A 16,105-nucleotide genomic window follows, 5' to 3' on the forward strand; every position below is an offset into this window, starting at 1 on the left:
CAAAGGGATGACTCGGGTTGCAGTGGTGCCAGTCTGGACGTGTAGGCGGCTGCATCGCGCTTTGCTTATCAGCTCCAGACAGTTGGAGTGTAGTCATCACCAGTGTGCGTTCTTCTGTTTGTGATTCTCTGTTTATATACTCTGAATGGAGTGGAGTGGAGATACGCAACAAGTCTGGACGCAAAATTTTGTCGCGTTGCATCGGACGATACGCAACGGAGATACGATACAGGGATACGCAACAAGTCTGGACCCGGCTTTAAGGACTCTTTTACTTTTAAAATGATATTAATCCGCAATAATTGCTTGACCATTTTGTGTATGAATAGAATTGCTCTTCATCTTTTAGTATATATAAAGTAATGTTGCATGTAGATCATGTATTACTTCCTATTTAACTTGAAGTGTGTTCATTCTGCTACTTCCATATATGGTAACAGTAATGTGTAGGCCATGCCATAGCTCAAGTGGCTAGTCACCGGCTTCCCACTGCAGCAGCCAGGGTTCAGTCCCAGGTCTTGGGGGATCTGTGGTGGACAAAGTGGCACTGGGGTGGTTTTTGTAAGTACATCTGTTTCCCTGGTCAGTTGTCATTCCATCAACTGCACCATATTCATTAATCATCCTGTCATTGACATATGTATCAATACTGACAGTGTCATTACAAACTAAAACTAAAAATAATGTATAAAATTCTCAATTTGTTAGAAAACTTTTAAGATGTCTCTGTCTTCTGACAATGTAACAAGTTACACATGAATTTATTAATGCTTTTATATTTGTTTGGGATGTTATAATACAATTGTGACTGGGAATGTATTAATTTGGTTCCAAAGATCCTGATGCTCAAGCTTTTTCTTGTCATAAATCTCTTTGCGTCTCCTTCATTTGTCCCCCGAATCTTTACATGTGTGGATTGGCGTAATTATGTTGTGTCTGTCCCTAGCTTGACACACTGGTTATTATGTTTTTATGTTTGCAGTAGTTTGTGTTTCTGTTATGGTTATGATTAGAAATGCATCCAGATGGGATGTCAGTTGTTATGGTTTTCAGAGTTGTATCGTATCTATTTTCCTCCATTATGACTTTACAGTTTACACTTTCACTTGTTTGAATTTTGAAGTCACTGTTCAACATTTGAAATGGGTTAACAGATCCATTGAACACAGCATCAGTAGAGTATTTTATATTGTAGTAAGTAGCAGGCATATATATATAAAACAATCTGGCTAATAGTTATACATATCAGAGTATATGAATGTTGAAGCCGACTGCTCAGCCCATCTAGTGGCAGGGATTAATAAATTAGTAAATTTTGTGTGAAATCCATTGTAAATGTTTTGTAGTATAGATGGGTAAACATTTAAAAGTCCTTTGCGCACCTTACCGTGTAGACATGTTTGGACTAGAGGTGTATAGGTCCTCCGTTCTTAATGTCAGTACTTAAATGGGGGGAAGTTTGGGTACAGGTGAATATCATGTGACAAGTTCCCAGTTTATGTCACTAAAACATTTTATTTAAAATGAGATAAATAATAAAGTAAAAGTAAAGCTATCCCTGTACCAGACCATGAAGGCGCATAGGGTTGTGAGACGTTGAGGGTCCCACACTGTCTAGACAATCGGCTCAAAGGTGGCGGTAAGGTTGTCAGCCTTACGCGCTGGCCGCGCTTTACTCCCCATTTCTGTTAGAGGCTGAGTAAACCCCAGGGCCTGTTGTGGCTGGAAGGATTAGGTCAACTGAAAAAAAATCCAGTGACCTCATCGGGACTTGAACCCGTGACCTTCCGACTAGTAGCATAGCCCCTCAACCAACTACGCTACCGCGTGCCTCCAAAATGAGATAAATATACACGCAAATATGGGATGTGATTATCTATTTTCAAATTGCTCCCTAGTGTCAATAGGCTAATATACTCGTAATTAGTTCTTACTTTTCTGTCAGAGGAAGATTGCCTATTTTGTTAATGTGTACCAGATTTCAGTTAGAGGTGATGGATGTTTCATGAAAGCAAATACTGTGGTATCTGGCCACTTGTATTGCTCAAGAAGTGTAGTTATTCAAATTGTTAGCTGGAATTTACTGTCCTTTTACAAGCAGTTTTTAAAATCGTCACAAGCAGTACAGTTTAAAAAAATATTTTCCTAAATGATATGAAAGGTTAACTAAACCATGTTCATTTGTTAGGTAATCAGAAGAAATAACATTTTTGTAAGGCAAAGTTCTTTAAATTTTCAATTTTATTTCAATATTCATAAGTCATGTAATATTATAAATATTATTTACATGTCTTGCAATTTTAAAAGGAACAGTAACATCAGTGGGGACAGAAGCATAGTTTGTTGAGACACCATGCTACAAGCCAGAAGGTCATGGGTTCGATTCCCAGTGAGGTCATTGATTTTTTCATGTGACCTAATCCATCCAGCCACACTATATCCGTGGGTTCAACTCATCCCCTAACAGCAATGAGTACCAGGAGTCTTCCTGGATGTAAAGGATGGTGGGCATATAAGGCTGACAACGTCACCACCATCTGTAAGCCAGTTATCAAACGTGGGAGCCCCAGCATCTCACAACCCTGTAGGCCTCCATGGCCTGTTACAGCCGTATCTTTACCTTTACCTATTTATCTTGTATAAGGGGTGGGCCTTCTTGGCCCTTGCAATGCGACCACAGTGATTTTATCTTACAATAACATCAGTGCCTCTGAACTGAAATCAAACATGGGACCTCCTGAACACGAAGCAGGAGGGCTTACAATTCAGCTATGGTATTTGATTGGCAGTGTGTTGTGCCATAATTTTCCATAACATAAATTAATCACATTTGCACAGTTGCACGTACTTCAGAAGACAGATCAAATCAGAGTGACCATAATCAAGGTGACAGTAATGAATTCTACTGTGTTCTGTTGCCTAAGGATGAAACTGGTGACCTGTATTGAGGCTGCTGTGAATTTATGTGGCAAGGCATGGTATATGGTTACATTCAGGGCCAGTGGAACTCATATGAACTTGCACATTGCTTAGTAACAAGTGATTTTGTAATGAGGTATGTTGTATGTAGCAAAGAATTTTGTAAGACACAACATGGTAGATTCTGGTACAGGTTGTCATTGAGAAGAAAGAATATGTCATTGATATGTTAATTTTTGCTACAGATCGTCTTCGCAGGATGGGGCGCGCCTCTCGCAACTACACCATTGGATTTGTGATGCACCGTAATTCAATGCAAGAGTGAAGAATTGCTGGATTTTATCTTCACTTTAGCTGTGTGTGCACCTGGACAAAATCTTATATATGAGAGCTTTGAATATGGTGCGTTGATTTGAGGCTTTACGTTATTTTTATTTACTACATCTCTCTTCTATTTCAAAGTAAGAAAACCCCATTCTTTTTATGCCGAATCATCCTACCACTTTTTTTAAAAACAATTTCTCAATTTTATGTATAGAAGGACATATAATTGAAATGCACTGTTGTATAATGCTTTTGAAGTTGAGTCACTGTAGCACCAAGATGCACATTTCATGTAGATTGTGTAAGATTTTCATTCTGTTTGTATGGGCCTGGAGGACTTGATGACTGGTATCTGAGGTTGAAGTTTTTGCAGTTAAGCTCATTTTTTTTTCTCTAAAACAGTTTTTTTTCCCCCTATCATATTGGCACTTTATTGCAGAAAATTGACTTTTTTTGTCTCATTGTTCTGGCTAACAGAAGTACTCATTCTCATGCGCTTGGTATTGAGACTTCCATACATGAGCCTGTGACTAGTTACCCCTGCCAGTGATTTTTCCAGATTTTGAAAGAGCTTACTGCAATTCCAAATGTTTTAAGATATTTTCTTTAAGAAGCAACGTACTGTTTTAAATTGATCAGTATGAACTAAGATTTAGGCAATAGAATATTATGGGCAAAGAGAAATAGTTGTACATTTTTTTCTTAATACCTCTTTCCCTCCCCAAGTTTTGGGATTGTTTTTAATATACAAATAAAACTTTAATTTTACTTGTAATAATCACATTAAATATGGCTGTAGACTACTTGTTTGTACAGATTTGTAAGTATTTTGTAAAATTCTGTTAAGCAAATTAATAATTGTATTTACATGTGACAGTTAATTGTATTAGTTGATGCTGGTGCCCAACCTTTATGTGCTATCAATGACTCATGGATTTCAATTATTGCAGTAAATTGGCATGAAATATCTTGCACACATGATCATGAATTTTGCCCCATTGTCTCAAGACTGCCTGTAACAAGTGCCAAGTATGGGGCAACGTGACTGAAGTATTGTGTATCACCATATGGTCAGTGTTATGGATTCAGACTTATGTTGTGGACTTCCATAAACAAACAAGGCATTTAGAGCACTGATTATTCGGAAGTATTTTGTTATTGAACAGTAATACTCTGTGTCAAGCTGGAAATGATGTAGTGATGTCTCTATTATCAATTTTCTGTTGCTGATGGTTTGATCATGTTTCATCTTTCACTTTTCAGTCATTGCTTTGTAAACTGATATTATGCATTTTTTTTTCTTTCCTTTCATACCACGAGCATAGTGGAGATTGTTCAGTCTTGCTAGGCTGAGACAATGCACATACATTTGATTTTTATTGCATAATATGCTTCCATCTTTCACTGTGAATGCCTTTAATGTACAGTAATGGAACAAATAATAATAATAACAACAATGAGAACATTAGTTTTAAAATAGTATAATGTGTACAATCTACAGTCATATATCCTGTGTCCTATATCCTGAGTTGGCCATTTATTGTGCCATGCTAAAGTATTCTGCTTTTAATTTGTTCTAGAGGTCAGATTAATTAAAAGATGGCCAACTGTCCTGTTTGCTCCTGACCTAATCCTTAGTATCCTGCACACTATAATTTATTTTTATGTTCGTTGTTGTGTGTTTTAGATTAAAGAATTGATGTAAAGGTTAGAAAGAGAATAAGTAATTGTCATGTACATGTAGAATTGTACAAGGGTGGCCAAATGAACAGCTCCCTTGCAGGAAAGGACTCTTAATGAGTTAGATTTCAGGTTCTCAAAGCAGTAACTATGAAGAATGCTGTCTTCTTAATTGTTGTTATGTAATCTGTTAGAAATTTGCAGGCATTTCAGAAGAGTCAGAGTATATCAAGCAGGAAAGAAACAAGCAGAGGATTGATTGCTTGGCTTACTCTTCAACCCTGAAGGTTGAGGCAGGACAGTTCTATATCAGTATATTTCTACAACAGTACCTAACTTTACATCCTAGAAGATAGTATTCTTTGACTATTGGCAAGATCTACAGGAAGCATGTAACATTGTGTTTCCCAGTTCAACACAAATTCACTAAGTTTTTAAATTATATCAAAACAACATGCCATTCAAACCTCAACATCTTGGAGCTGTCTAACTTTATAATAGTAAAGGATTTATTTCCTGTTTCCATATTAAAAGCGTTGTGAGACGTGTTGGTTGATTTTACAGTGAGGGATTGTTATCTCCCCTCCCAATCCCCATGCTAGATGACCATAACTACCTATTCAACATATTTACAGCTAACCCCCCCCCCCAAGTGTGGAAGCAGTCTTCTCGCTCTGCAAGCTGTGGACTTGCAGCTTAATTCAGAAATAATATTCCCATCTCTTTCTCCTCAGAATTGGTGGGTTTTTGGACTTTGTCCATTGCCCGGTATTCTGAAAACTAGAGAATAGAACGTTTTGGAAATTTCACCTGTTTCCATCCTCATGTGAGGAGGAAAACGCTCTGTTGGGTCCCTTAGAAAGAGCTAACCTCAATCTCTGGACAGTGCATGTCAGTGTAACTACAGCTATATCAATACCTGAGACCAGGCTTTGTAGAAGGGAGGTAACAGGAAAATAATTGTCGTGATTTATGTGTGTGACTATTGACAATTGGTGAATGGGTTCATTGACCACTGGCCTGGGTTTCATGAGTGAACTCCTAATAGAGTGTTTAGTGTTGAATATCGTCCTAATGTTATATAGCTTCCCTGTACGATGAACTTCTCTGAAACACTCTTCACATATGGGATATACACAGAGCTCAGAGGCTTTTGCTCTTTATTCAGAAGACTGCTATCCTTGGAATTAATGACCTAGTCAATGAAACCTTGGGGATAACCGTTTTCTTTAACCATGGGAGCTATATTGTGAAGACTCTGAATTAAACCTCTTCAGATGCGTCGGAAGGTTATATTTGAAGATGAGCTATCGGCCAATGTGTGGTCGGTTTTCTGTAGACTTTGGTGGCCAGTATCGTTTCTTTCGTGATGACCATGACATCCAGAAAAGCAATCACACTGTCTGACTCTGTTTTCATAGTGAATTGGATGGAAGACCTTAAATAATTGAGGTGGCTGACGAAATTATGTAACCGCTGTGGACCATGAGGCCAGACCACAAACGTGTCTTCAGTGTGTTAGAGCCACAGCGATGGTTTGTGTCCTGCTGAGTCAAGAGCGAATTTGTCAAAATGCTCAATGAAGATATTGCTAATGATGGGAGAGAGAGCTTCCCATAGCCATGCCATCTTTATGTTGGAAGAACTTATCATCCACCTGAAAATACGTGGTTCTCAAGCTTCCAGCATTTTCGCGATGGCTTCGACTTGCAAGACAGTCCGTTTTGCCATGTGTCATCGTTATGGAGCTTCTGTGCTTAAGCATCTTGTTGCAAACCATATTGAAACGTCTATATATGACATATTCCGTCAATAATGCTACAAATTGTTCCTTTCTCTTCCACTTATACTTTAACACAACATGTTTCGGCCTTAGATGGCCATATACATACATAGACGTTGTGGAGCTTATTTCTTATAACTTTTAAGGATTCGTTGACAGGCACATTGGTGTTACGACTAACTGCATTAAAGCGAAAGAGAGTTTGTAGAGGTTCAAAGTTCACAGACTTCAGCAACTGTACAAAGTGGCCTGAATTCTTTATGGAGAATTCCGATTTTCTGGCAGCAGGACTCTGTATATTATGGAGAAACCCAGCAAGGGAAACCAATAGAACTCAATATAGGTCTCAGAGGAGTTTATATAGCGGTAATTATACTGACATGGGTTGTCCAGTGATTGATGTTATCTCTTTCTAAGGGACCCAACAGAGTAGGTGCCTCCCCCTCACCTAAGGATGGAAACAGATCCAGTTTCCGAAACGTGTTTTCTAGTTTCTAGAATACCAAACGATGGACAAAGCCCAAAACCCAGTAATTCTGAGTTTAATACACCATCGTTAGATCCCGTTAGAATCTACCATTTCTTTATGTTGCCCAGCCCTTGAGTTTCTCTACAGTTCTTTCTGTTCCGTTTTATTAGATATTCTTTCGTTAGTCATTTTCCTGTAGCTGATGAATTCCTTGTTTTCTCAGTATGTGTTTTCCTTGAATCTATGCCCCTAGCGTTTGTTGAAGCTGTCCATTTTCCAGTTTGCTTTCACCTGATTGGCCCTCAAGTTGAGATTTATTCCTCAAGTCCTTGCGAGAAGTTCTTCAAATTGACTCCCCCACTTCCTGCCGGAGACAGGTTACAGCTTGGTCCCACACGACGGAAGGGTGACAACCACAGGTTTTACGCTGTCTAGGCAGAAGCAGCAGCAGACGCCAGCGCGAATGGGTGAGGGTAGGAGTTTAAAGGCCATAGCATGCGTCTGTGGGGGCTGACATGCACGCAAGGTTTGGGTGGGGATGTATTGATCCAGTCACCAGGCTTTAGATCCGTTAGATGTACCAAAATACAGGGTTCAGTCCGTTGGCAGGTGATACATTGCAAGTTGACTGTCTTGGCTGGTGTTTCCCCAGTTAAGTCATTTGCGACAACTGAATTTTTAAGTCCACGATCATTGTTCTTCCTTTATATTGTGTGATTGTAGGCAGGGAAATATTTCTATGCAACTTTTTTTAGGTAGGGTTGAATAACTTTGTTTTTTATAATTGAAAAACTTGTAACAACAGTAAATTACCAAGCCTAACATAAAACTTTCCCAAATTTTAAAAAGTCAGAGAAATTTCTTCCAGTGAATCGATGTGGTTTCGGATGTAAACATAATTCCAAACTTTTCTTCCACTAATTATTATCAAAGTGCGGAGTTGCTCTAGAGTTAGCGCCCTGATGCTTTTCTGCGATGCCCTTCGTGTCTTGAATTACGATACGAATGCATCTCACCCGCTGCTGCTCTGAACATGATATACGTAAAACATTGACTGAATATGGGGGGTGACACTGCATATTTCGTACAACTTTGTACAATGAATAGCGGAGGTTATTTCCCCGTTGGTAAAGCGGCCAGAGCATGAAGCTGTCCACTCTCTTCCATCTAGTGCCAACCTTAAGAATGCGTAGAAGTTTAAGTACAGGGACAACTTCGGAGAGAGAACTGAAACTGAAATACCAATACAATCTGTATGTCTCTTCGTCTTTCTGTTAGGTCCACATGTCCTCAGCATTTCGTTCTCAAACACCCTCAATCCGTGGGCTAAAATACCAAGTTTTACATCCATACAAAAACAGCTGAAATTATCGTTTTGTATAATTTAATCTTTGGAGCCAGGATAGCATAGTCTGTATAGCGACTGGCTGCGGGCTGGACGACGGAGGGCTCGAAGTTCGAGTCCTGGTAGGGTCAAGAATTTTGTGCACGTCCAGACCGTCTCTGGGGCCCACACAGCCTCATATCGAATGGATACCTGGGGGTGAAGCTGAGAACTCGCCTACAACTAATGCCGAGGTCAAGAAAATGTGGAACTATACATCCATTTACATAGCTATACGCCTTCATAGCGTAGTGCTTCATTAGGTACGCACAGGGATAGCTTTACCTTTTTGCCTTTTATAATTTAACCTTTAAGTCTTTGAATAACAGACGATAAAATGTTCTGAACCGAACGGTAGCAAACGTTCCCCGAATTTAATCTTCTTATGACATTTGTGGAGGAAATGTTTTTTTGTTACTGTAATTCCCAAATATTTTTAAGTTCTTTCAGATTTTCGAAGAATCTACTGCTCTGCTATTTATAGGTGAGGCATGAACATAAAAATTTTAGTGGCAACGAAAAATAAAATCAACAACTGTCACGTTCTATCCTGTTTACGTACCATGCAGCCTCATTCTAATTGGAGACGTGTAGACTGTAATTAGGTGAGATCTGAGGCTCTCGCGACGTTAAATATGACGAACCCTATGTACAGGGCTGTGATGCCATATAGCCCGAAAGAATTCACCGATGTTTGGGAGCAGTATACTGCCTCGGTCTATAGGTTCAAATAGTATGCTGAGACGAAAGCGATTACTGCTTACTGATTGCTCCCTCTGTTTATTGGATCCTGAAGATGGAGGCAGTACGTTTCTCCGAATCGTCGGTGAACATTTGTTAAATTACACGTGGAACCATCGGATAAACTTTGAAGAGACGTTGACCTTGACATGAAGCAGTGTAGACTGACAGCAACATTGCTGACTAGCCTCTGTGCAAGGAGAGTACACCTACATGTTTCAGGCCCCTCTGATGATGCCTCGTGCAGGAGAAGGAATTCTAAAATATACATTATTATCAGCTCTGCATGATTACAGCTAACAGACAGCAGGATCGGTCTGGCTCTAGCTCTTGAAGAGCCCTAGTGAGTCTGCGGTTGCACAATGGACTCAATAGTGGCCTGATTGCTTGAGCCACTAGAACGATGTTGTCCCGCCATGTCAGTAGTTGGTCTGTTATACGTTTCGTATATACCGTCAATGATAGTATGATTAAAGAATATGCAGCAGTTGCTAGAAGGAGAAGTGGCAGTGGAAACCGAAGTACTTCGAGAACACCTACCTAAGTGCCTCTTCCTCCAACACAAACTCCACATTACCTTACCTGGGATAGAACCCGAGCCGCCGCGATGAGATGTCGGAGACTTAACAGCCTAAGCTATCCGTCATGTTAACACTAAGTACCAAATACCAGAATATACGGCGTCCTCTCCATTGCGGCGGCATGGGTTGGAATCCAGGTCAGGTCTTGTGGGATTTGTGGTGGATGAAGTGACACTAAAATAAGTCTCCCCTGCCAATTGCCATTCCACCAACTGCTCCACATTCATTAATCGTCCTATCATCGACAGTATATAGTCTCGATGCTGTCAGCTTCGTTAAACAACCAACTTAAAAATACATGGTGTCACATCTCAGTAGATACATTGGACGGTTTCAAGCAACCAATTTAAACTAAGTAAAATTCAAATAATTTCACGATGTAACTGCTTTAACCGGACGTAATGAATTACACTGCCTGCATAACCACGCATGAGAAACTGACACTGCTAGAATACGCGGGTCCTGTTTAGGGGCGTGGGTAGGCATACTGTGGCACAGGATTGCCTCAGTCCCTCCAGACGTATGTCGATGGAATTACAACAACCTCTTGCACACAACTGCTTTACGTTTCGTGTACCATCCTATCATTCGTCGCTGTGTAGTCTAGATACTGAGAGAGTTCATCAGTAACTCATAAAGGAGGATATAAACCATGAAAGCTAATGTATAGGATACAGTCGTCATACAGAGAGCGCAAACTTCCGCTGTCGACATGACGAGCAAATCAGTACAACTGTAACATTCAAAAGTTGTTCGGATATGCTTGGTTGAGAATTCAGTCGGGACATTGGCTATTCTGACTGAGTTTTATTTGGAGGCTTTATGCATCAGAGGGTTCTTTGATTTGTATAAATTCTACACAATACCATATGAACATGCATACAAAGATTATACAAGTATATACCTATATCATGTGAACAATGAACCTGTCACTAGAAACTTCATTGTCCAGAGTGTTTCTTATATTTACTTTACACATCCTTTACAATATCATGTAAACATCCATATATACACACATACGAGTATACATACAGAGTAAAGAAAGCCTCGGCCACTGGGGACCTTATTGATAAGATGTTCCCTTGTGCTTTTACAAGTACTTCACAGTATTGTCACGTGTATTAATGACTAAAGGCGTGGTTCGGATTGGTAATTGGATTTATTGATCACTTACAGGTCGTAACTACAATTAATTATAACACTCTAAGGATTACTGTAATTAGAAGACATAAATAAAGTCTTAAAATCGCCCGTTACATCTTCACAGGCTGACTTCTACTTCTACTAAGAACTTCCCGTGGCTACCTCCTACCCAGAACTGACTGACTCGTAGCTCCAGTTGTCTTCAAGATAACTCCTATGCACCGACCCCACGGGAAACATCGGCTTCTTTTGTTAAATATGCGTGTTTACAGCTTCGTTGCCTAGAAATAGACGTTCTATTGTTCCCTGAGTTTCCTTGGCGCAAACCACATAGAAAACACATTTTCCCCTATATGTTTTTCATATTCTTTAGGGGGTTAAACTACAACGGACTGTTTACCAAGAATCTGTCTTCGCGGGAACTTGTTTACCAACCCGTTGCCTAGCAATAAGTGTACATGTAACATTATCATACACACACACACACACACACACGCGCGTATATAAGTAACTGTTCTGTCAGTGGTGTCTCCATGAAGCAGACAATTCCCATCCGTTTGTCCACGGTCGCTTACTCTGTTTGCTGCGTGCTTGCTTGGTTTACATTCCTGGAGGCCGCAAGTTCCCCCCAAAGTCGGCAAGTTTAACCGTCACATCCCAGAAAATAGTGAATACCGTGAGTAACACTAATTTAGCAACAGCGATGTTAATTTGGGCGTCAACAATCTGGGTTTATTCGAGAACAGGATGACTTGAGTTTCATCTTGACCTTCCGGAAAACACTGCTTTTTTCTCTTGCTGTCTACAGTATATTTACAAGAGTCATTAGCGATGTTCTCTAGATGGCCACCGAGCGTATGGGGTGCTGTGTGTACGTGCGTGCTGTTTCGGATAAAACCGAGTAAGTTTTTTCTATAAGAGTCACGCTATATCNCCCCCCCCCCCGAGAAAAAAGCGACTGGAGCGTGAAGCTGACCACTCACTCACCTTCATGTAGTGCCAAGGGAAAGATGTGTGGGAATATAACTATACTCCCCAACACCCTTTAATTTCATGGTACTTAATTAAGTAAGCACAGTGATAGCTTTATTTTACCTGAAGTCGTAAGTATTCAGGAGCGCCGAAGAGGCGTAAATCCTCCAAAATCTCGCCATCTGCAGCATCACACTGCGTTCTCAGATGCATTACTTATATGAGATTGTGAAAGGAGCACCTTATTTTGGAGATCTTCTTTGCCTGTACGTTTTTCTGAGTGTCAAGTGTCAGTCAGGGTCTGCACCAATGAACAATAAAATTTGTCAAGCAATTAGAATATGAAGCCTTATTAATCCATAAAAAACTTGATTTACTTAAGGTCATATATATTACCATATATTCCGTGAACAATTTTATACGTTTTTTAAATTCTTTATAGTAGACTCAAAAGAACTCTCTTGAACAACACAGATTTTCAGCCATATTGACCCATAATGAAGTCTAGGTTACGTGAAATCGTAAATGGAGTTTTCCGTGTATCCCATACACTCTAGAACCTTATATTCCTGACTACGGACTGAACGATTCCACCACATAATACTAAGTAGTCAAGGCGAGAGATTTTTACCCTCCGTTTTCTTTATCAAGGTGGGATTTAAAGTCATGTGATTACTGTCAAAAAGGATAATACTTTTCGGGAGCATATAACTCCGTCGCGTTATGTCGTGCCCTGGTTTTATGCTCGCCGAGTCGTTACGACTTCTGCTACGAGCCGACCTGCTTCACCCTGACGTCAATGCATGGAACTGCAGACCTACAATTCAAGAACTATAAACAACCCTTGTATTTGATTCCCTGTAGAAATCCAAGTAGATCGATATGATTGCACTGGATACTTCTGAAAGGATTTACTCCACTGAAGTACAGATTGTTCTGTTTTTCATTATGTGTAGCACACATATAAAAGATGATAAATATTTATATTAAAGTTTTGGCCCACGAAAGCAAGTAATTAAATCGGTTGTCATGGTCGTGGATGTGAAGGTAATGATGAGGAAATAGGTTGTGATAATGTCGACTATAATTTTGCCTGTGGTTCTGTATGGGTGTGAAACCTGGTCTCTGACATTAAGGGAGGAACATAGACTGAAGGTGTTTGAGAACAGGGTGTTGAGGAGAATATTTGGACCGAAGAGAAATGAAGTGACGGGAGGTTGGAGAAAACTGCATATTGAGGACCTTCATAACATGTACTCTTCTCCAAGTATAATTATAATGATCAAGTCAAGGAGGAGGAGATGGTCAGGGCTTGTAGTACGAATGGGGGAGAGGAGGAATGCATATAGGATATTGGTGGGAAAGCCGGAAGGAAGGATACCACTGGGAAGACCAAGGCGTAGGTGGGTGGACAATATTATACTGAATCTTAGAGAGATAGGATTGGATGATTGCCTAGCAACGATAGGAGGGGTGCACATAGAGGCACACAGACTGATGGGAGGGATTTATGAAGTACGCCGTTGAGATGAGCTCAGGTGCCATGATATACATACTAAGTTTTACATAGATTGGTTGAGACATTCAGAAATAAATAAGGGGGAAGGGCGGATTCACAGACACACAGACAGTGTGGCGATCGCATAAGCCCACTTTAGTAAAGTAGGCTACAAACTGATGAGAAAATCAGGCTACAAACTCTTTGATTTTACTAATACCAAATTAAAAATATTTCATGTTATATGTGCAGGTCCTGGTTCGATTATGTCGCTTGTAAGATCTGGATCATAACTTGGAATGCGAGTTTCGGATAACCTGGCAGACCCCATGGTTCTCTTCAGTTCCTCCAAAATGATAAATTATATATCAGTTGAATGAGCTATCAATTCCCCAAATATTGACTCGCTCTTTTATAAAACTTTGTGGCTTTAAACTTAATTCGTTTGAGTGAAGGGGTCCACTGCGTTTCCGTGAATATGCACGTGTTTATCGCTCGTTACTTGCGCATGCTCGCCATGCCGTCGCCAGCCCCTGTTCACCCTCCTCCTCCAACAACTGCCACACCGGCAGCCTAATTCACGTTCATTTATTACAGTACCTTGGGGGACAGAGGGGTTTATTACGAAAGTATTCATAACGGCAATTATTATGCAGAATGAATACGTATTAGAGAGTAGTCACAACCGCTTTCCTGTTTCATACAGAGCTGCTACCAGACGCTTTAATTCCCACTTTTATTTTTGTAACGATTTACATTACCATGTTCGATAAAACAAAAGATCGTTCTTAACCAGAATCAGCTGGCTAAACTATACATCGTTCAGAACACCCGCAGTCATAATGTTACTGGTTGTTGTAGTTGTTTTCGCTCATGTAGAGTGCACACTGGCTTCTGTAGTTGTTTTCGCTTGTGTAGAGTGCACACTGGCTGCTGTAGTTGCTTTCGTTTGTGTAGAATACAGGGAACAAACATTTGGACGTAAGGGAGAGGAAGTTGCTTAATGGGAGTGTCACAGTTCATACCAGCTATCAAGTAGTGTTAGAGGAGAATTAGATGAGATGGTCATGTAAGAAGCATTAGAAAGGAAAATGCATTCACAATTCTTGTCTGAAAACTGAAAGGAAGAGACCATTTGAGGGATTTGTATGTAGATCGAAGGACAATATTAAATACATATTGAAACTTTTAGTTTCTGAATGAATTATGTTGTGAGTCATATCTCTGAAGAAAAAGGTAAAGTAATAGTAGGTTAACAGTCGAAAATGTTGTTCTTTACAAAAACTGTTATGTGTGACAGTATAAGATTCTTGTTGGCTCATTATCTGAACTGCATAACCGAGAAATATGTTGCGGGAATGTTTTTCATGTTAGAAGTTTATGGAAAATTTTTGTATATACTGTGTGGCTCACGAAAGAAGAGCAGCTCTGATAATCTGAAGTTAGGGAAGTTGCAAGTTAGGGAATCAGTTACTTCTATCTTTAAATATTAATGGACATAGAAGGAGGAGAGGACATTAAAAATAAAGGGGAGAAGATGAAGCAGAAAATGAAGAAGAAGGTAGATGAGAACAGTATGAAGTTTGAGGAGGGAAATTAAGAAAACAGTAAAGGAGAAGGACGAGGGTGTAATGAAGCAGGAAGAAGAGGAGAAAATGGTGGACTGGAAGAAGGAAGATAAAGATTAAGTAAGAAAATGGCTTGATTATGAAAGGGTTAAAGAAGTAGACGTGAATGTGTGAGTTGGATTCATCTAGCTCAAGGTACATTTTAGTTGCGAGCCCTTGAAACAAAGAAATGAACAGGTTTAAAGAAGGCGGGAGGTTTCTCGTCTGTTTGAGTGATTATTAGCTCCTGTATAAGGAGTGCTCTTGATGGAGTTGGCTGGGAGCTTCGGTTGTTGTTAGTGAGGGTATATTTTGCATGCTGTCTGAACGCGCACAGAAGCTAATCCCCTGTGAAGTGAGCTGCACACAGATGAGTGATGAGTAATCTCCACTCCTAGCAACACAGTTTGGGGGGTGGGTGGCTAATTTAGCAAATTCTTCTCAACTAGGCAGAGAAGGGGGTGCAGGTAAGGGCATGAGGTCTTGTGGATACGATATGTGGGCCGGGCGAGCGTCTGCAGTTTATTATGTAGTTCAGACAGTGTGTTGGCCAAAGGATCAAATCCCTTGCTTGAAATTCTAACCGTCAGCCTTCTGCCCCATCGTACAGGTCTCTGTTTCGTAAGAAATGTCACAAGCGTTTCCACCCCTTTGCTTTTCCGCGATCCTCGGTGTTCTGCGTTCCACCTAACTAACTATTTAACCTGTGCCATAGCTCAAGCTGTTAGTCGCTGGCTTCCTACTGCAGCAGCCCGGGTTCGAGCCCGGGTCTGCTAATGGGGGATTTGTGGTGGACAAAGTGGCAGTGGGGCAGAGTTTCTCTGAGTACTTCGATTTCTTCTGCCAATCTTAATTCCACCAATTGCTCCACAATCACCCTCATCTATCATCTGGGGCTGGTACAATAGGCCAGAAGTGGACTCAGTCCCACCCACTAAGGAAAGAAAACTATTTAACCTCACGGTTATAATCCTCCTTGTGAAGCTACATAACAATAGTATAGA

The 16,105-nt window shown here is 40.3% G+C and overlaps 1 protein-coding gene across 5 annotated transcripts in view; it reads left to right on the forward strand.

Annotated features, from left to right (window-relative positions):
* Positions 1–4,711, forward strand: part of LOC111861617 (tropomodulin) — a 154,399-nt gene extending 149,688 nt beyond the window's left edge. For 2 of the 5 annotated variants that reach the window (XM_023846329.2, XM_023846327.2), the window contains exon 10: positions 3,165–3,253. Coding sequence is in view for 1 of the 5 variants with exons in the window: in XM_023846323.2 (XP_023702091.1) it covers positions 3,165–3,244 (80 nt within the window). In the remaining 4 variants the exon portion in view is untranslated. Of the gene's footprint in view, positions 1–3,164 lie in introns of all 5 variants that reach the window. The other 3 variants (XR_002842277.2, XM_023846323.2, XM_023846325.2) reach the window with 3 other exon arrangements.
* Positions 4,712–16,105: the final 11,394 nt, after the last annotated feature.

This window comes from Cryptotermes secundus, unplaced genomic scaffold (assembly GCF_002891405.2).
Source record: "Cryptotermes secundus unplaced genomic scaffold, Csec_1.0 scaffold43, whole genome shotgun sequence".
Lineage (NCBI taxonomy): Eukaryota > Metazoa > Arthropoda > Insecta > Blattodea > Kalotermitidae > Cryptotermes > Cryptotermes secundus.